The sequence below is a fragment of the Poeciliopsis prolifica genome, unplaced genomic scaffold, assembly GCF_027474105.1.
Source record: "Poeciliopsis prolifica strain line A6 unplaced genomic scaffold, Auburn_PproV2 SCAFFOLD024, whole genome shotgun sequence".
Classification (NCBI taxonomy): Eukaryota; Metazoa; Chordata; class Actinopteri; order Cyprinodontiformes; family Poeciliidae; genus Poeciliopsis; species Poeciliopsis prolifica.
Genome location: NW_026562399.1, coordinates 4,189,863 through 4,211,316, shown reverse-complemented (window position 1 = coordinate 4,211,316; position 21,454 = coordinate 4,189,863). Strand labels below are relative to the sequence as shown.

The 21,454-nt window shown below is 41.5% G+C and overlaps 1 protein-coding gene across 5 annotated transcripts in view; it reads right to left on the bottom strand.

The window, feature by feature from the left end:
• The window catches only part of cadm1a (cell adhesion molecule 1a), a 357,748-nt gene that overhangs the window by 143,468 nt on the left and 192,826 nt on the right, over positions 1-21,454 (bottom strand). For 2 of the 5 annotated variants that reach the window (XM_055046952.1, XM_055046954.1), the window contains exon 1: positions 13,901-14,061. The exons of 2 other annotated variants lie outside the window; for them this stretch is intronic. In XM_055046952.1, the coding sequence (XP_054902927.1) occupies positions 13,901-13,988 (88 nt within the window). In that variant the 5' untranslated portion in view covers positions 13,989-14,061. Of the gene's footprint in view, positions 1-13,900; positions 14,062-21,454 lie in introns of those variants that run through there. One more of the 5 variants, XM_055046955.1, reaches the window with a different exon arrangement.

The following is a 21,454-nucleotide window of genomic DNA, read 5'->3' as shown; positions in this document are numbered from 1 at the left end:
TACATTTAAAAATATGCAAACACCAAAATGAAATAGAATACAAATAGAAAGTCTGTGTATGAAAATACATAAATTCAAATTTTAAAGCCAATTTGACACATATTAGGTGTCAAAGTCTAATAAAAAAAAATATAATAAGCATTTAAGGTAATGTTTCTCACAATGCAGAAGTATATTATTATTATTATTATCAAATGCAAATTAAAAGTTGTTTTTTTTTCTCACAGGAAAATTATATTTTGATGTAAATGTATATGGAATTATTCAGTTTTGTTAAATTAATAATACTATATAAATCACAGAAATAAAATGTTAACATGATATCACTGTATATCACTATCATTATATTTTTTATTATACATAAAACACAAATGTTTACATACAGATAAAAAAATATATAATTATACTTCCAAAAAATCTATTTCTCAGCACCTATTTTAATTCATTTGTTTTTGTAATTTTCTTTAAGCATCTTCTGTTTCTTTCACTTGATCTTATTCTCTGCAACAAATGAAAGTTTTTTCCCATTAAAAACAGAAACAGGAAAGACAAGAGAGCATACCAGAGCATAACAGTAAAAGTGTTTTGTTCTGCTTAAATAATGAAAACTAAACCTTCAATCTAAAATGTCAAGCTTTCTTTTAAACTCTAACCTTAGAAAATAAATTCAACATCTCTCCATGCTCCGAAATAATCATGTCTGTTGACTTTTTCTACAATGAATCACCTGACAAGACAATTCAGATTAAGGTTTAACACATTTAGCCACCAGCAGGTAAAGACTGAGCTTTTAAGAGATGCTGCTGTGAATAACGGGGGAGGATGATAAAGTTCAGGGTGAAGTTTGTCATGATGTCTCATTCCACACCACCCAGTTGCTCTGCTTTCCCCCTCGTGTCTCTTTCTGCGTGTTTTTTCCCCCTCATGTCTCTTTTTGCGTGTGATTTTTTTCCCCCCTGCATCTCTCTCATCTGTCCAAGATTAAAGGCTCGTCTCCACTCCAGAAACCTGCCAGCCTACAGGCTGCTGATAGGCTTGGAAAAGGGTCACAGCGCTGATCCTGTCCAAGAGGTTTCCTTTGAAGCAGACACACACACACACACCCCACACACACACACACACACTCAGAGTCCTACAAGCTCTTACTCTCACCCTCTTCCTCACTTAGTGATGAAGGCCGTGCTGCAGGCTGTTATCACACCTTCCTCATTAATGAAGCTGCATGGACTGATGAATGATGACAGTCGGTTTGTTGCCTCTCATTCAGCTCCATCTTCTGCTAAAAGCAACATTCGGCCCGAGTCAGAGGTCCGGTCTGATCCGTCCGACTCGCGTCACAAAGTTCTTCAGAGCACCTTGAGAACTCGCAACACGCCGCCGCCACATTATCCACCCGTAATTAAATCCGGAGTAAAGTGTGAAGTGCGCGGCGGCGGAAAGGAGCGGGGTGCCATTTGATATTCATGAGGTGTCATCCTGTTTCCAACGTCCCCTCCGGTGTCAGCGTGACAAAACGCGGTCCTGTTCAATCCCGGGCGTCCCGCTGGGCCGGACGGGAGGCTCATCGCTCATTTCCGGCGCGTGGTCGGCGGACGGGAAGGGCCGGGATTCAGCTGCGTGTGCATCAAGGTGAAGGATTGCCTTCTGGCTGCCTCGTGTCGTCCTCATTTTTTAGCTTTTCTCTGGTCATCCAGGAGCTTTGTTTCTCTCTCACGGCTTCTTTCCCGTCCTCAAAAATCTCCTTCAATAGATTGGAGACCGAAAGGCAGCCGGGGTCCCCAGGTCCAAGACCTGTTCATTTTATAAATCAGATTTAAAAGAAACTATTTGTTCATCCAGCTGTGGTGTGGAGTCCTACAGGAGCTCCAAGCAAAACACAACAACAATAATGGAAAGATGGAATTCAGATTTGCACTAATTTCATATTTTTCTTTTCCAGTTTCGATGAAACAATGTATGTGCACGTTTACAGAAACGTCGTTGTTCCCATTTTCTATTACATTTCTACATTTTAATGTCTCCATTGAAGCAAAGTCAAATTCCCTGTTTGTGGACAATAAAACTAATTTTGTGAAAAGGAATTTTATTTACAAAATTAGAAGAATTTTCTCATTAAACAGTAAAAAGGTGACGTGGACATGACACTTCACATCTACATTTATATTTGAACTGATTCTTTTACTAGCTGCAGATTTTTACCTTTTACTGTTTGTTTCTCAAGCTCTTTCCAATGACATTGTTGTTATTTATATGCATGTTTATTGCTGTGGTTCTCACTTCTTTTCTCTCTTTCTGCAACGTCTAGGATTCTCCTTTTGTCCTTCTTTCCCTTCAAACTTTTTGCTCCACCTGTTACTTTCATGATCTGATGTTCTAAAATAATGCAGACTCTGTATGTCTTGTAGCTGGGAATGGACCGGATGATGAAGTCCCAGATTCCCGAACGTACAACAACATAACGGGTGAATTTTGGATTGGATGGACTCTGTTCAAGGATGTTTTCCTTTTTTCGGTTTATGGATTTATGATTTTCCCAGTAATTTTTATTAGCATTCTTAGCTAAAGCTACATAAGGTCAGTTTTGTGGTTTTAGTATTTTGCGTATTTTGCAGCAGTAGAATTTGTTTAAAATGCTTGTTATAGATTTTTTTAGAGCCACCCATATTAAACAGTAATTCATGAATTGTTTGTAATGTTCCAGACCTTGCAGGTAACTTGAGATAAGTGCCTTGTTGACATGTGGCAAGAGGAAGAAAATTCAGACTGCAAGAAAATATGTTACGCATTATAAATATTTAATGGTTTTACAAGTAAAAACATGTTTGCTCCCATGTTAAATACGTAAAGTCCAGTTCTTAAATCGTATCCGAGACGAAACCATCTGACATTCTGCAGCTTCCTCTGAAAACTGTTTTTTTTCTTTCTTTCTTTCTCAGCAGCTGAACCGCAGAAATCATCGACTTCATAAATCTCAATTTCGGAGCGACTTTATCGGAGAGGCCCTTTGGGAAAGCTGCACCCTTCAGCGCCCCCGCCTCGGCCCTGACCTTTCACAACCAAATTCTAATGAGTTCACCCACAAGTCCGAGCGGACGTCTGCGCCGAAATTGAAGAAATTCCCCCCAGGCTTTCCCTGAGATATCACAGAGAGAGGAAGGGTCGGGGAGGACGACCCAGACACATCACACCCCTGTCCTCTCGCCGGCACCGAGGTGCTTAAAAAGTAAAAGCACAGGATGCGCGGAGAAAGAAAAAGTTGTTTTTAACTCGGGGAGGCTGAGGAAACGGATGGCTTTCTGTGAAGACGGAGCAGAAATGGAGATAAATGAAGGAACCTCAGACGCCACAGGAGAGTTGCTTCTGTTTGTGTGCAGATGTTTATGTTCAGCATAATAAGCAACACTTACCCGCACACATCTACACTCAGAATAAAAACCAAAATCCATCTGCCGGTGACAGAGTTCCATGCATTAAAAACAATATTTCCCCTCGAAACTGTGTGCATAATGTCAGGAAAAGTGACGTAATGTGGCAGTGATATCCCCGTGGAGGATTCTGCCACCGTCGCTTTCTTTGCCTCTATTTGCTCGGCGTGTTTACGTTTCTGCTTTGCTTTGTGGCCGACAGCTTGCAGCCAAAGCCTCTCTCTCAATACATATTTACAGATGTTTTGTGTAAAGTGTACGCGCCGTGGTAATGTGTACAAGCGGGACAGATTTGGGTTGAGCACACAAATGGACAGAAAGAGAGAGAAACAAATCAACCGCTGCATACAAATAAAACAAAACCTCAGGAAGTTCTTATGTCTGTGGGGAAGTTAAGGACGAATATAACTATCCTACAGCCTGAGCAGGACGAATAAAGGGCAAAAATAAATCAGCTTTTTGTCCATTTCAGCAAGAAGAATTTGGTCTGACGTAAAATCAGAAATTTTGTCAAAAAATATATATATATATATATATATATATATATATATATATATATATTATATATATATATATATTATATATATATAATGTCAATAACAATATATATATATATATATATATATATATATATATATATATAAATAAATAAATAAATATAAATATATATATAAATATATATATAACTATATATATATATATATATATATATATATATATATATATATATATATATATAATTTTAGAGCCAATCAATGACACAATTGCAACTCAAAAAGGCAACATTCACACAGCCAGTCTTGATGCTCATTTGCAATGTTTCTGTTGTGTGGTTATTTAGGCTACTAATTAAATGAAACCACGGTAAAACTTCTTTGTGAATAGGTTAAGACCACAAAGCGACCCAAGTGCCAATAAGAACATATTGTTATTGGCGCTCTGTTCATGTCAATAACAATGGCCGCTGCTGTAGATGAATTTTAAAAGTTGTTGAGCCGACAGCATCGTCACAAAATCATAAGATGAAGGGAGCTCATAAAATAAAAAAACTTCACTCATTGTTTGCAACCAGGTTTACTGTCTGTCTCACATCAGTGACAAAAACGTTGGACAAAAAGCCACAACGCCTAGTACTAGCAAGGTGTTAAAGAATAAAAATGCCTTTTCTAAAAGACTGAGCAGAACGTATTTACCCAAACTACATGTTGAAGTGCACAGCTCTAATCCATGCTGATTGTTTAGATGAGATTTTCATTGGTCTCAAGAAATACAATTAAAAATGTCGCAATAGCTCTATCCAACCAGCAGGGGGTGAGAACACCAATAATACCAGCAACATTTGAAAGGTGATTGTGAGCTTTGCTAAAGTTCAGGTGGGGGAAATGTTCTCCCAAAACAACCACAGCTGTTATTTGTTTGTTTTTTTAAAGCCAGTTTTTAGCTTTTTGTCAGTCGTTAGCTTTAATGGACGCAGTGAGGAAGAAGACTGACAGATGTAGGGGAAAAAAGGACATGGACACATTACAAGGAAGTCAGTTAAAGAATAAAAATGCCTTTTCCAACTGAGGAGAAAGTTAAGACCCCCGACCTTCTCACTGTTAGCCTTTAGCTTTATCCTAAGCTGCCTTTACAAATAGTTCTCAACCTTCTGAGTCTCACAGCTGAACAACCGGTTGTTCTGGACTGGTTGTTCTGGACTGAACAACCAGAGGTCTGTTTCTTCCAGACGTTGCTCTGGTTCACTGACTTTATTTTAAAGTCACTTTTCATCAGGCACCTGGAAGGACAACTGTATTTGTCTGTCTAAAAGGTGACAGACTGAGCCTTCTCGGGCAGCGCCACCTTGTTTCCAATCTGAACAGTCCTTCCTTTTGATTCTCTTTTCTAAAATTCATTTCACATGTTTATGTTCATGCAGCTTTTTCAGAAAGTGAAAACTGTTTTTACTAAACCAACTCAACGGTGGGGTCCTCAGCCTGCAGCACAGCGCTGACCCCACCCTCTGTGTGGAGGTCAAAGTTCATTCAGCGATGAGTCGGTTCAGCAGCTGTTGTTCTGTGAGCTCCTCCAGAGGTGACGGTACATTCAGAGCTCTGTGCAGTCAGACCACCTGCCTGCCTGCGTTACAGCAGCAGCAGCAGAGACGGCCATGAAGGTAGATTCACCCCGACCTTTGACCCTTTACTTGAAACCAGATAAAAAAAAGAAGAGCTGCAGGGCTTCCTTTCAGATCGCTAACATTCGATGATTCTTTCACATTTCCTCTGATATAAAGTCAGTGATACGGTGAAACCCTCAGGGAGGAAGGATCTAGCTGCAGATTAATGTAATGATTAAATCAACCTGAAAACTTAATAAGTCAATGAGCATTTTTGCAGAGCACCAAGGGACTTGGAAAACACTCGCCTGCCCAGTTTTGTCTCCAAAATCTCATTTCCCAGTAAAGTTAATGATTATTTGACAAAGGAAAGCGTCCGTCATTTCTTATTTGGACCCAAATAATGAATGACAGGAGGTTGAGGCAGGAGGAAGGCATGCTGGTAAAGAATAATGTTTATCCACGCTAAAAGACAGACCTCAACCTTGATAAAGCCAACCAATATACATGAATGCAACCAACTCTGTTTAGAGAAGCAGCCAAATATGCAAACAGGATAATACCAGAAGCTTGTTAATGGCTACGGATGCATAAACTGCATGTTATTCAGCATGTATGAAGAGGAAATCCACCACAAACACAAATTTGAGCACTGAAGTCGAGTTGAGAACAAATATGACATTGAAAACCCAGAATAATAATACTGATGATGTGCTGATGGATGTAAACTTTTCACCTGCACTGCTCAGTGTAAGTACATCCCCTCAATTTAACGCACCAGATGCACGATTACCTGCAAGAACGGCTTCATTTGATGCATTAGTCCCAGTTAAAACCGTCAGCGTATGCACTAATGTTTGGGATGACGCATTAACAACCATGGATGGAAAGGAAATCTTAAAAAAGGTGGAGGTGAATCCATCAGGTGGATGTTCTGAATTTGGGTTAGATGACACAGATGTTAGAGCATCTGCCAAAACTAGAGCCAGACTTCTTTTATTGACCCACTTAATCTGCATCCCCCCCTCACCGCCGAACGGCAGTAATCAGCGCCAATTAGAGCCGCAGGGCACTGCTGGCCCCGGAGCCCACCTCTCCGCCTGGCTCCGTCCTCGGGGCCAAACACAGCAGCCGCTGCTCTCTGAGCGACTCCCCAGTCCATCACCGGGACAGAGAAACAAACACCAATTAACCTAATGTGTGTGTGTTTGGAGGGAGGGAGCGAGGTTTGGGTCGGGTCTGGACCGGATGAACTCGCCCACTGAGAAAACAATTCAGTGAGAGACATTAGAGATTAGAGATATTCAACACTTTGATTAGCATTAAAAACGCTGGAAAGCGAACATCACAAGACGCTGATTTTAATTCAGTCATGTTTAGGAGTTTTCAGCAACTTAGGACTTTATTTTTATATTATTATGTCTTTATTCTTGTAAAAAAAGAAAAACTCCTATCCTGTCCCCAAGACTGTAAAAAAAGTCAGAAAACAAAATGAATCCTGAAGTCTGTTGTTATTACTGTGAATGCAAACTCTGCATATTTACGGATGGACAGTAAATCAATAATAATATGTATGGCAATAGATGTGATCAATATCAATAGATAATACATCTGATGGAATATTCAATATAGAATAGATGTAGGCAGAGGAAAGACTTTCATTTTCTCATGTCCAGCTTTAGAAGATGAGTGGAATCAACTAACTCTCTCACTCTTTGGTTACCTAGCAACAAGCTGCTGGGTAAAAAGACAGTTTAAAGTCCCCCCCCACAAGTATGGTTACCTAGCAACAGCCTGTTGAGTAACTGGCTCAGCAGCAATTTAAGATTTTGGTTCTGTGCCTCATAAATGCTTAAAAATAAAATAAATAAATAAATGAGCCAGAGTGAAACCTGAGGATAAAACAACCAATTTCACTTCACCAGCTTGGCATGATTTTAGATACTTAAAACAATCAAAATAATAATTATCCGTACTAATAAGAAACGCTTCTATCGTAATTTTGTTTCAGCCCCGGATTGCAGGGTGATCACATTAAGTACTAAATACATGAGGCTAAAGTTTGTTGTTTTAATGCAAAAAGATGTTTCTGCAGTTTCTCAATAAAGCAGCAACATTTTGAGCAGAAAGCTGGGAGGCTGAAATCGTCCTGAAGCTCTTGACGCTCTGCAAACGGAAAGACAGAGAGGAGAAGAGGAGGAAGAGGAAGAGAGAGAAGCACCCTGCCACTCATCATCCAAGGGCCGGTGAGCATGGCTGCAGTCTGCAAGCCGTAGGTCACCAGATCCATGTTTAATGTGGGACTCAAGTGTGTGTGTGTGTGTGTGTGTGTGTGTGTGTGTGTGTGTGTGTGTCACTCCCACCATTGTGCCTCATCTTTCAGCATCACTGCAGGGGCTGGGGATGTGTCACATCAACCACAGGCCACCAAGCAGGTCTGGGGAATTGGGCTCCCTAGTTGGATGTGTGCGTGTGTGTGTGTGCGTGTGCGTGTGTGTGTACGGGTGTACGACTGCAGGCAGGTAGTGACGTGTCTGGACAAGAAGGGAGATGGAAGGTCCAGAGTTTAGAAGTTTGTATTTATCTGTCTATTCCATATGGACGTGTCTTTCTCCACACTGTGATTATTTATTACGTGTGTGTGTGTGTGTGTGTGTGTGTGTGTGTGTGTGTGCGCGTGTGGAGTTGTTGTGCAGGAGCCAACATGTGATGCAGGGTGCAGGCAGAGTTAACTGTGACAGACAGCAGCTGTCAGCGACTCCCTGACGATGACAGCTTCTCCATCTCGGCCCAACAAACATCCTCCATCTTTAAATTTACACAACACATGCTAACTGCTGCTGCTACGTGCTGCATGCTCAATGATCACACTGGTCTGTGTGATTGTAAACAACTCTTTTCACCACATTCTTCAAGACACGAAAATACAACAAATCCTGTTGTTTTGCTTGTGATTTTGCAGGATTACTGGGATCTGATGAAGATTTCCCAACTGAACCTTTGATGCTGAACTTCATCAGTATTTTTACTGACAGGTCAAACATGCTTCCTGGACCACTGACCTCTGACCTCCACCAGTTCTGATCCATCTTGGACTCAGACCGGTCCAGTTTAAATATTTCTTCCTGTATATATTGTTTGTTGAATTTTACTGGACCCGGCATGTTTCGGATGTTACCTTTATCCTTCATCAGGCCTGTAGTGTCAGGTTCTGGTGTTTTTTCTGTTTTTATTCTGAGTTTCTGTGTCCTGAGTCTCCTCGTTGTCCTGTCTTCCCCTTGATTGTTCCCAGGTGTGTCTCGTTCCCCTGATTACCCTCAGTGTATTTAGTCCATCCTGTGTCCTTTGTTCCTCATTGGGTCCTTGTCGTTGTCCTATTCTCTTGTCTTTGTTTGCTGCCTGTATGACTAGATGCTACTGGTGTGAGCCCTGGCTTCCGCTCAGCTGTGCTGCCTAGCCGCGGACAACTTTGACGTTGTTTGTGTGGACTATTTTCATTAAATATTTCATCATTCACCATATCTGGGTCTCCAGCGCCTGTCTCATCACGTCCAATACACCACTTCATGATATGTAGTGGACCTGAAGAAAACTCGACCACTGGAGCACAACGTTGCAGTTTGGTGCCTCTGGTAAGGCACAGACCCACCAATGAATCTTTTTGTTTTGCATAAATCAGAAACCGCCTCAGGCAATAAAAAGTTTTTGGTGAAGTTGAATTTTGCCGTTTCATCAACCTTCTCTAATGCAATGCTTCAATATGCACATAAAAATTTTTGTCAGCTTGCTAATGCAAATACGTTCCATGCCCATAACCATGGCTTCCATGCAGAGTTTTGTGACAGGTTGGTTTTAACGTTCTGCAGATAATCTGAACGATTTCAGTCACTCAAAATAATAATAAAAAAAATTAACATACATGTTGGTTTTATGGTTTGCAGTACAGCTGATTCCTCATGTCTTCCTTCGGTGTGATCTGCTCCTGTCTGTTTCGGAGGTTCTGCCTGCTCTTTTTAAAATCATGACTAAGCAGTGGTAAAGCTCATAATTGCTCTGAGCAGAATCTATTTTCAATTATTTATTCATCTAATCTGATCCCGGCTAATCTGGGCTAAAGCTGTGTCAGCAGCATGCAGAACGTGATCACATCAGTGTGTGTGTGTGTGTGTGTGTGTGTGTTGTACAGGGGCAATAATTTACGGCGAGATATGGAGAACATCAACGCTGTGGTGAAAGTGCGCACCGTCTGCGCGTGTATGTGTGGCCTGTGCCCTCACACACTGATGGGATAAATGTGAGGCAGCCTTGTGTGTCACACCTCCAAAGCAGGCCTATAAATAATAAATGAGCGTCCATGCAGAGGAGATGCTGCAGCAAAGCATGATGGGAGAAAAGAGTGGCCTTGTTAACACGCCTCCACCACAGCGCTGCACTCCGGGACTCGTCACTGCGACGGACGCTGCTGCTGCTGCACCAACCAAACGATACGCTTTTAAATCTCACCGGCGGACGGGTCAGAAGATCACATGACGCTTTCAGGGAACCTGAACTTTTCTAAGCAGTGAGAAAATGTTTGGTCAACAAGTGGTTTGAAAGTAGTTTCAGGAACTTTGACGTTTCAACAATCATCGAGAGATATACCGATCCGAAATTAATATTGGTATCTGCAATATCTAGATTTACTCAGTCTATGCTTTATTTATTTATGTTACATAATATTTATCACCTCTCATTGCACTTTCTGAACCATTCGGACTGTTTGTTTCGGTTTACTTTTTACGTTTGGTGAAAAATGGTGAACTAAAATCCAGAATCAGATCAAATGCAACCAAACTGCACCGACCTGCTAATCTAATCTAACCCAATCAAATCTAATCTAATCAAATCTAATCTAATCTAATCTAAACTAATCTAATCAGATCTTCATCATCAGACAAACTGAACAGTTTATGCTTGGAGCCAAATCAAGCTGAACTCTCGTCAGTCAAATTCAATTTCTATATCTGGAGATTTTTGTACATTTTTAAACACACAAGTCACAAAAATCCCCCAGACCGTTGAGCAAGCTGTCGCTGCCACGCCAACCAATCAGAAGCCTCCTCCTCCCAGAGCTCAGACTGTAATAAGGCTGATTTCACCTGCAGAACAAACGGTGGAGCAGCAGCGGAGGCCGATGCAGCGGTGTGCATCGCTGGGCCGGATGACAGCTCCTTAGCGACGGGAAGTGGTGCCGCTGCTTTAACCCGGTCAATGTTGAACGCTGCTGCTTCTCCCCCTTATCTGCACTTACTTTCAGTCACTTTGGGTTCAGTGAGCATCAAAGCAGAGCACATTTCAGCCCCTACAGACAGGGGGCGCTCCACCTAAAGCTCCTCCCACAATCAAGAATAATATGTAAAGAAACATCAACTTCTAGAATCGTTTTCCTCATGAAGCCGAGGCACAAATTCAAACTGGAAGAGTCTTCTAACTCTAACTTTAATAACTTTCAATTCTAATGAACTTTTAACACTGGAACTGGAAGACATTTTAAATAAACAAAACATCCCAAACGACAAATAAAAAACTATAAGGACCAGACTGAAGACTTTTACCATCCAGTGTTTAGAAGAAAGAGAAAAATGATTAAATATGCAAATGGAAATGATTGAGCTGGATTGAATTCATCATGAGATAATTTATTGCTCCTTTGGCCTTTTTATTGTCAAAAACAAAAGTTTTGCTCTTGCTACACCAGCTGGAGGAGCAACATGGCAAACAACATCATATTTCAATACTAACTTATTGAAAAGCAGATTACCTGTCCTGCAAAAAATTACAAATAAAAAGTTCTTTAAGAAATTGTTGGAGTCAACTTTGTGATTTTTTTGTAACTTTTCCACCTTTCTGTGGGCCCTCTAGCGACCCCAGGTGGCCCCCCATTTAAAAACCACTGCGCTAAGATACGACGATGACCTTTGCCGACAAAAATGAACAAAGTTTTCCATTTCAGGGCCTTGTGATCCCATCTCCAGCTGACGCTCGCCGGAGCAGAGCTCAAACGAGGTCGGCAGCGTCGCCTGAGCGCCGCGGCTCCACATGAGAGACGAGCTGCTGCACACAAACTATGAGAGCAATTCATCTTCATAAAAACAGTAATTGATAGTGATGTATAGCGTTTCTGAGCTCGCTGAAAGGCCCCTTCATATTTCATACTTTGTTGTTTGTTTACAGCTTCGAAGATGTTCACAGATATTCAGAATCTATTAAATAAACAATAAGACTATTTCAGGTAAATAGGGCAACACGAATAGATCAGAGCGACGCCGACGGTAGATGGGGTTCCTCTGGAAATACATACGTACAACGGAGGCGAGCGCAGCCAATGGCGTGTGGCGGCCGGCACCGGCCCCACCGGAGCCGAGGCTCGTCGAGTCGAGTTCTTATTTTTTGCCTCATTTGCTGACGCACTGCAGCTCTGCGAAAAAAAGTGGAGATCACCAACTAATCGAGCTGGGAAAGCTGCAGGGACGAACCGCCTTCATGCAGGATGCAAGTTTTTAGTAAGAAATCGTTGAGATACGAAAAGGACGTCTCATGCTAAAGATGATTGTTCCTCATTTGGTTCAAAAAGTAAAACTGTATTGATGCGCAGATTTTGTCCGAGGTTTAAATTATTTCTGTTAATGTGATTGATTAATTTTCAGACCAGCTGTAAAGGAATTTGCCACCATAATCATAGAGGTTAGCAGACAGTCTCTGGCAAAGAAGCTGGCTGTTCACGGTTCTGTATCCAAACATACAGAAGAGAAGTTTAGTGGAAGGAAAACATGTGGTAGGAGGAAATGTGCACATGTCCACTTTGGGAAAAGATTAGAACAATATCCAAATATCTACTAATGTGTCAATGTGGAAAACATTAATGTGGATCCCTGCGATAAATTCAGCTTTTGAATTCATAATGTCTTTAACAACATGCTTTGTGCTGCGTTTTTCTGCCTACCAAGATGGCGGTTCAGTGTTGCGGATCACTTTTCGTTCACACTTGTGGGAACTATGCATTTGTGGAAAAGTTACATTTAAAAAAACAAAACAAAGAACAAAGACCTCCATTCCAGAAAAATTACTTCTGTTTCTAACGATGACTCAAAACTGCAAATGCAAACAAATAAATAAACGCTGCCAGGAGTTGGACCAACGTCCTCCACAGCGGAGCCTGACCTTCTGCTGTCACTTTGGGAAGCTGAGCAGAGTGAGCAGAACGTTCGATGGGAACGACCCGAACAGAGCGGACCCGCTTCAGGAGCAGGAAGCAGAGACGCCGCGGCTCTAAAACGCGACGGGATCATTTGTTCAGCAGACGTTCCGAGCCGCTTCGCTCCGAAGTCGGTTATTTAAATGAGTTTGTCTTTGGTGAGGATAAAAGCGAAGACCCCGGCCCCCTTTTGATTTATCCCAGTACCAGAAACCTCCACGGGTCATTTATCAGCTAAATGGCTTTTTGAATCCATACTCTAAAGTTCATTACAGCGATTAAAGATTTATTCAGTCATAGTTATAGATAATTCATCTGAGGCCCATTAAAATGCCTTTATGTTGCTGCGCCATGGGGACCATAGGGAGGAAAACCAAGCGGGCATTTTTTAAATTGGCTTCCATGAACCGAGTTGTCAAGAACACAGCAGGAGGAGGAGGAGGATTCTCACTAAAGATGACCAACAACATCTCTTAGTCTTCTTCCACAACGTTTCAGACAGAAGATTCTCAACCTCACCGTTTCTCCGCAGCTCTGCTGGTTGATGAGGTTACCAGTTATTCTGGATGAAACCGTCTTCAATTTTCCAGCAGAAAGCATCAGATTTCTGTTTTTTAGAGCCTTTTAAAAACAAAAAGCCCACAGCATCATAGATCTTCCACCATGCTTAACAATGGGCTTAAGGTGCTTTTCCAATTCATGTTTTTTTTTTTTTTGTTAATGACTAAATTGCGCAGCCATAAGTCCAGAAATGCTCTCAGTGAGAAATTTAGAGATGCATTTCTGGATCCCACCTTAAGAGTTTTGCATTCTTAGAAAACCTGAAATTGGGGTTTCTTAAAAACGTGCATTTTAAACATTATAAAATATGCCTTTAAATATGAAAAAACATAAAATGTTCTCGCAAATGTACATTTCAACATAAAAAATATTCAGGTTTTACTGGTAAATTTGTGGAATAAATAGAAACTTCAGTCTTCTGAGGAGCCACAGCTTCCTCAGAGTGAAACCAGGCTGTGGACGTCTTTCACAGGTTGTTTCTTTCCTCATGGCCCTGCACTTTAATTTAACCTCCAGAGCTCAAGAACGCAAACCTCTCCAACCAGCTTTCATTGGAATAATTACCCTAAGACAGGCCTTCACCTTCATCCATTGAGCTTCCCAAAGTCCTCTGACATGACCAGAACCAATCCAGCCTCAGAGGGAATTGAATTAGGGCCCGGGGTCCCATTCTCTCCAGGCTTCACGCTGTGTTGGTCTGCTGCCGAGGAGAAAGAGGGAAAAAGGAAGAGACAGCGCCTATCCAGAGTTTCTGATGTTTGCTGAAAAAAAAAAAAAAAAAACATAAGAAAAAAAAAAAACAGCAAAGGCTGTCACAAATCCACTCAATATGCAGCTTCCATGTGTGTCATGGTGAATGTGCTGTGCTGCAGTTCAAGCCCCTCAGTGCCTTGGAGGAAAGTTATTCCTGACATCCACTGACCTTTGGTGATGGTAATGTCAGCCAGACATGAGGTCTAAGGCAGAAACCTCAGCGTCCGCGCTCGCACCGTGCAGCTCTCTCCTCGATGAAATATCTGCCAAACCTTTACTAACCTTTAGCTTCTCATCAGCTGCGCTCACGTGGATCGAGGAGGTAAAACCAAGCCTTAGCGTCTGTGTGTGTGTGTGTGTGTGTGTGTGTGTGTGTGTGTGGAGCTGTTTGAAGGATGTTTTGGTAGCAAAAAGAAACCGCAGAAGATTAATGTCTTATGTTAAATAATCCAAGAGCAGCTCGATGATTTTTTGGTCTAGAGGTTTTACATACTGCCTGCCACAGTGGACTCCGGCTATCCGCGGTTCAATATTCACAAATTCATCTGTTTGTGGATTTTTCTCTGGAATGTGACTTTAGCCTTTCAGCGGAAAAATATTGTCTTTGTAGATTTTTGGCACAACAATGGTTGATATGCCATAATAACATACTAACATTTAGCAGTAAAATAAATATAGTGTATCTGGAAACGCCTGAATCCAAACATCTGCATGTGAATATAAATAAAGTCACAAAAAATATATTTTGTACCTAGTAATCTTGCTCATTTTAAAATCCATGCCAACTATCCCTCCATTGTTTAATCTGGATTACATTCAGATATTTTGCTCTTGCTGAGATATGACCACAGGCAACATGAAGTCCAGCAGATCGGCCATCTTGGATCATTCCTTTGTTTTATTTTGGAAACCCCACCATACATTTTTCTATACGATAGGTCTATTCATATAGCTTGACGTAAAGGTAAATTAAAAGTCATCCCATAATTGTTAAATCTTCGTTTCTGACAAAAAAAAAAGAATGTTCAGGTTCTGAATTTTGCTCCTTCACTGACTAAATGGACCAATGAGGGACCAGGAGTCAGAGCCATCCTGTTGCTTCCCCTCTGAGCGATCAGTCTGCGTTTCACAAGATCTCCGGCGCAGCTGTCACGTCTACCACATGCAGATGGTGATTTTTGGAAAGGCACTGTTTCGGCTCTAAAAACAGACAATCAGAGAGGAGCAGTGAGCAGAATAAATATTTAAAGTTATTAGGTTAACATGGATTGGGAATAAGTTTTGCTTGTCTAAGAAGAGCTAGATGTAACACGGCACAACGTCAGAAACAAGATGAGCTTTAAGGATCAAGGAATCTGAAAATCTGTCGTAGGAAGACAGAAACTGAAACAAGGGACCGGTGTAATGCTGCTGAAACTGTCCTGCGTCAATGTTACAATTTCAAATCATCTGCAGGATGCTGAAACTGCAGAGCCATCACTAAATGTGACATTCAATATGTGGATTATAGTTCAGATAAAAATGTCTCCAAAGTCAGCTTCAGTGGTTTCACTGCTGTGTTAAATTCCCGGAATTAGCTTAGAGGAGGTGGGTCCACAACGAGGTGGCCTGTTAAAGCTCTTTTGTCCAAGACTGCTTTTCTTTTAAATGCAGTCCTTGGAGATTAAAGGTGCAAGCAGCTGAAATGATTTTCCTTCATAAAACGCTCAGTTGAACCGAAGAGATTACTCCGTCCAGCTCCCACTGAGGCCACGTCCTTTCAGTGGGCATCCTGAGTAAGACGGTTTGGTACCAATGGTATTCTGATTGAGGTTATTGGATACTCCAAAGGGGTATCCACATAAAGGTTGTTGGATACCATAGTTATGATGAAACCAGATTCTAATCTGGACCCGGTCAAACAAATTAACCATATACTGATGTTGGCATGGTAATGGCAATATCCCACAATAACCAACTGTATGACTCAGTAGACCTGACTGTAAAGATTCACTGGAACCTTTGCGGCTCTGAAAACACGTTTCTGCACCATCATCCATTCCAGAAGTCTCTGACTGGACCAGATTTACAATGACACATCAAACACACTTCAGTACCAATCCTCTGTCTGGATCAAGCCTTATTCACAGTGGGGCCCAATATAACATAAAGTAATCTGTTAGAGACTCCATGTTCTATGACATAATAACATATGATCTCCAGTTTAGAGTGAAGGGTGGGAATTGAATTAAAGATCATAAAAAACATTCCGAATTCAACTAAATTACACGTCGAAATGACTGAAGGGATGGTGTTATATTGTAAGCATGTTTGTCTCTGCGTGGTGAGGGGAGGGTAAGAACTCGTCAGAATGTGCTCACAAATGCCCATATGTGCCTCGTTTGTGTGCCATTCTCAATTAAAGCAGCAACTGCCCAGCAGGCGCGGCTTCCAGTTCTGTCGAAAGCGACACAGACGCCAGCAGCTCACAAACACGCGCCATCAGCCACCATTACGCCTCCAAGAGACTTCAATCACTCTGCAGATGACACGTTCAAAGTGCTGCTTCTGACAAAATATTTCCCACGGGGAGTCGAGGGGGGACCACACACACACACACACACACACACACACACACACACACACACACACACACACACACACACACACACACACACACACACACACACACACACACACACCCACACACACGAGCGCACACACATACTCACGTACTTAACGCGTGGGCGTCTCACATCGGATGTGTTGCTGAGCTGCCACGTCTCCTCTTCCTCCACCGAACGCAGCGCTTCGTAAACTGTTTCTACCTCCATTCACTCTGGCCCTCCTCTCATTCATCTGTGTTTTCTGTCTTATTTTTTCTCTGCAGCGGCTGCACCACACAGAGGGAGAGAAAGGGCTGAACACGGCCAGTAATTAGTGGTCCTGATAATGGGGCAAGGCCAAGGAAGGTTGCCAATAATCTGGCCTAATTGCTCAGATGTATGCCAAAGCGTCCGTCTAGGACTGGGTGGTAGATAATGGCTTTGGCAGGTGCTGCCAGGGATATGTTCCTGGTGACATGAGCTTTTAATGACCACTGGAGTGTGTGTGCGTGTGTGTGAGAGTGTTGTTGTGTCAATGGGAAGCCAGAGTGAAACCAATTGGACGGTTTAAAAACGACAGACAATGCCAATACATCCTATTATATTCTTTAATAACAGCCTCCAAATATCCTGCAATCAATATTTCCCAGAGGTTTTAATGAAAGCCTCCGTGTCTGAATGACATTTTCTGGCAACATATCTGACATTTCTAAGCAATTACAGTTTCTCTCTAACTGGCTGTTTTATTTTTAAACCTGCAATTAAAACAAAGTAGGTGGACTCCAATCTCTTTCAGATGGTAGGATACCAAAGGGTTATGATCAGAGAGGTTCATGTTCCCTTAAATGGCTCATTGATGCACAGAGGATATGAATACATACCGAAATCTGTTTAATGTTCAAATGTACCTTCTAAGTTAGTTTCCAAAAACATCAAGGCATCTATGTACAAAAGTGATAAGTGGAATACTAACAGTGAACTGCACCAGATGATGGCGGTCAAGATTTCCAACTCAATATCAATACTTATAAAAATAATGTAACATTTTAGATACCGCAGCAATATTTTATGAAGAGATGCTTTATTTTCTAGGTAAGAGGAAAAATAGGGGTTTAATTACTACAAAGTATTAACTTCCTCAATATTTAATAAGTAAATAGAGAGCTAAAGTGTCGTTTCCCTGTTAGGCAAACCACTGGACAAAACAACTAAAAGCACGCGACAATGCTTCCATTGTCCTGTAAATTGTGTTTCAAAGCAAGAATGTATCTGACACACAAAATACATTTTATTACATTGTAAACGAGGATCTGATTCATACATTTGTGTTTAGTTATTGCCAGAAGCAGTGTGACAGTTTGTGTAAAGGTCAGTGGGTGAGTTTCTATTGATTTTGAAGCAAATTAGTAGCTTTGAGTATTTCATTGTTATCGCATTGGTTGTATCAAGATACAGATTGTTTTGACAGCCCAACAATGGAAAAACCAGTTCATGACGAACAGCCTGAGCCGTCAGAGCATGCTAATGCTAGTGTTAGCATGCTAAACCCAATGCAATATTATCTGCAGTCAACTATGTTGTAATAATTAGGACATTAAATAATGTGAGTTAAGACGTAGACAACAATGGACTGTAGCAAGAGGATTAAAATCAACCAGGATGTTTGGAATAAAGTCACAAAAAAGTAGCTGCAGGAGAACTAACAAGGATCGTAGCCATGGAAACGTTTGAATAGTGGACAACGTAAGTCTTTAAAAAACATTAAAGAAAGATAAAGTGGGTTTAATTGATGATCTAACCCATATCTGATACCAAATACCAAATATAGTGAGTTATTAAATATTTCACACGATGACATCAATTATCCAGACAACCACTTTGAAGCTAGATGGCTAAAACAATACTTTGACATCTTCAGCTATGACACTAATCTAAGGTACTTTTTGGAAATAAATACACAAATAATTTTCAACTCCACACATATTGTCTTCAGCTGGCCAATCCAGTCCAGAGCTTGGTTTCTTCTCAAAGCAGAACGGTTAAACTAACCGACATCCTTTTCTATACTCCTGTCGATTATCTTTAAAACGAATTGGAAGTCTGACAGGACCGAGACATTCAGAAACGAGCTGACTCCAGCGGCGATCAATGGTAATACCCCGGCTTTACATCCAGGCATCAAAAACTGCCCCAAGTGCCAGAAATTAACACGAGCAACGATTTCCAATCAACTATCTGACTTTAGGAATTGCTCTAAATGGAAGACTGATCAATCAGAGGCAGAGCAACAGAGCGACGTGGAACGATGGAAAATACAGCTTCCTGCAGGGAAGAGCTAAAGCAGAATCTGCCATTTATAAGTCGACTATTTTAACCCTGTATTTTAGCTGAACTCTTACCTTAAAGCAGGTAAACTTGCATTTTCACAAATATGTACACAGCTGCCAGTTCTTAAAATGGTTTTTACAAAGGCCAACGATTCTCCTGCAAACACGATTCTGTGAAACTGTAAAAAACCAGCAAAACATAAACACTGCATTATTCTTCGAAGTCACATGACTTCCTAAAATACTCAGCGAGTGATTGCCTTCCATTTCCAGTCGGCTGCAATCAGTAATCAACCCGCATGCAGCAAACACTAAAAGCTGGAGAGCACAGCCCCGCATAACAAGTGCCACAAATAAAGGTTTCCTAAATTTAGACGCCATTTGGCTTCCTGCAGGCCAGCAGAGTCAACAGAGATCAAGTCCGACCGATACACCGTGAATGTCTAACAAAGACCAAAGCCATCAGACGCCGCTGACATTTATCTCGCCGACTTTTATCTTCATACAGTCCAATCCGGCCGAGGAGGAGCCCACCGTGCGACTCCACTGCATGAGGCTCCACTGTCAGGACACGCTGCCTCTCTCCTGTTTGATCTGAATCACAGCCAATCACAGTGGAAAGAGGGGGTGGTGGGGGAGGCGGGTGGGGGCGATCTTTTCAAACCTGATAGCAGAACCACAGAACGAGTGAGGAAAATAAAAAAGCTGGCGCAGAAGAACACAGCAGGAGCTCCCAGCTGAATGAAATCATCCCCACATTGTTGACTGACACTCACCTGAAAGAGAGAGAGGGAGGGAGGGAGAGGGAGAGGAGGAGAAAATATTAAATTATGGATTTCAGCTGCAGTATTGACAAGACAAGAATCACCCAGCACGAATCGTGGGAAGGTAATTACTGGGAATGCTTGAGAGGTTTGCGCCAAACAGCTCAGATGAGCCGCTTCAGGTGTGACAAAAGGCAGGCTTCCTTTGTTCGGCATGCCGGCCAGCCCGACTCGCATCGAACAGAGAGAAGAGAACGTTCTGACAGGTGAGGGTGTAATTAAAGATATGAAACCGCATTAGTATTCAAGGTTAGCTCGTTTAAGAAGGTGCCTCTGGGTTAGGAGAATATGTGAAAACTTGCTTTAAAGTGGAAGGGATTTCCAGTGTGCAGGCTTTACTTGTTTACTGATCACATAGCAGCTGACTGCCGGTGTGGACTCAATGTCATTGAATTTACCCAGCAAGAATGCAGTCGATGAGAACCGTGGCCACAGTTAAAAGACATACAAAGAAAAATGTCCTTGAAACGACCAAACTACATCTGATGGTCCGATAGGCTCGGTTCTACTAGGACCAAAACGACAACATCTGTTCCATCTCCATTTTAAAAGAGTCGGACGTTCAGATGAAGGAAGTGATTCTCTTATGGTTTCGTCAGGTATACAAGTTAGTGGAGGAAAACATAAATATGTAGAATACTAACAGGTGAGCTCTAATGTTTTAGCAGTGGCTTCGTAGCCACTTCACAATTAAAACACGTTTCTGACTCCAGTGCTAATCAAGCCTGCTAATCGTCAGCAGCCCACAGTTGGTTGTTCTGCAACAGTCCCGTCTTTCTGCAGCACATGGAGAAGATTCCTCCCGTTTCTGACCAAGCCGACGGTGCAGAACAGATTCTGACAGACTAACAGGTATGCATTTCCCTGTGTGCTGCATCAGCACCAAAACATGCAGAGATCTGCAGCAGGAGCATCCATCAGTTGCAAACCCAAAACCAACACTCTGTGGCAGCGATTTATAAACTTTGTTCTCTTTTCTGTCAACGGCTTTCTCAAAAAAAAAAAAAAAAGGAAAAAGAAACGAGCAATGAAAAAGAGACGAAATATTTAATGTTTCAAAACAAAAGTCCTGAAAAGAAGAGCGTGGTGCACCAGAGGACTCCACATTTTAGACCCCGACAGCAACTGTTAAAGGTGTATTAAAGGCATAATGAAGCATAATGAGTGACTTAAACAGGACTAATGGAAGCAGGTTTTGTACTTTATATTATTACAGATTATATTATTACAGATAATGGCCTGAATCAACTACAGTGCTGTTAACTTCATTTTATGAAGTACAGCCCAGGTCACTGTTTAAGAAAATTATTTCATTACCTAACAATCCAGCTACCTTTTAACTGGAGATTTATTTTTTTATTTGTGTGTGGTCCCTTAGATTTTTTTGTTCACCGCTTCCTTCGAGACGAGAGTTTATTTTAAACTCATACTTTTTTGTGCAGGATTGCTTTGAGGGTTTACTCTTTGTCTTTTTTTTACTCCAGCGTTCACCGTAAGCACCTAAAAGAAGACGCTGAGCTGAGTGTGATGGATTACCTCCATCAGACGAGCTGCTCATCTTTGAAAGAAGATATTTATGACATGCTTAAATCATGTAGGACAAGCACATTTATCACACTACGACTCAACACTGCTTTACCTGTTGAA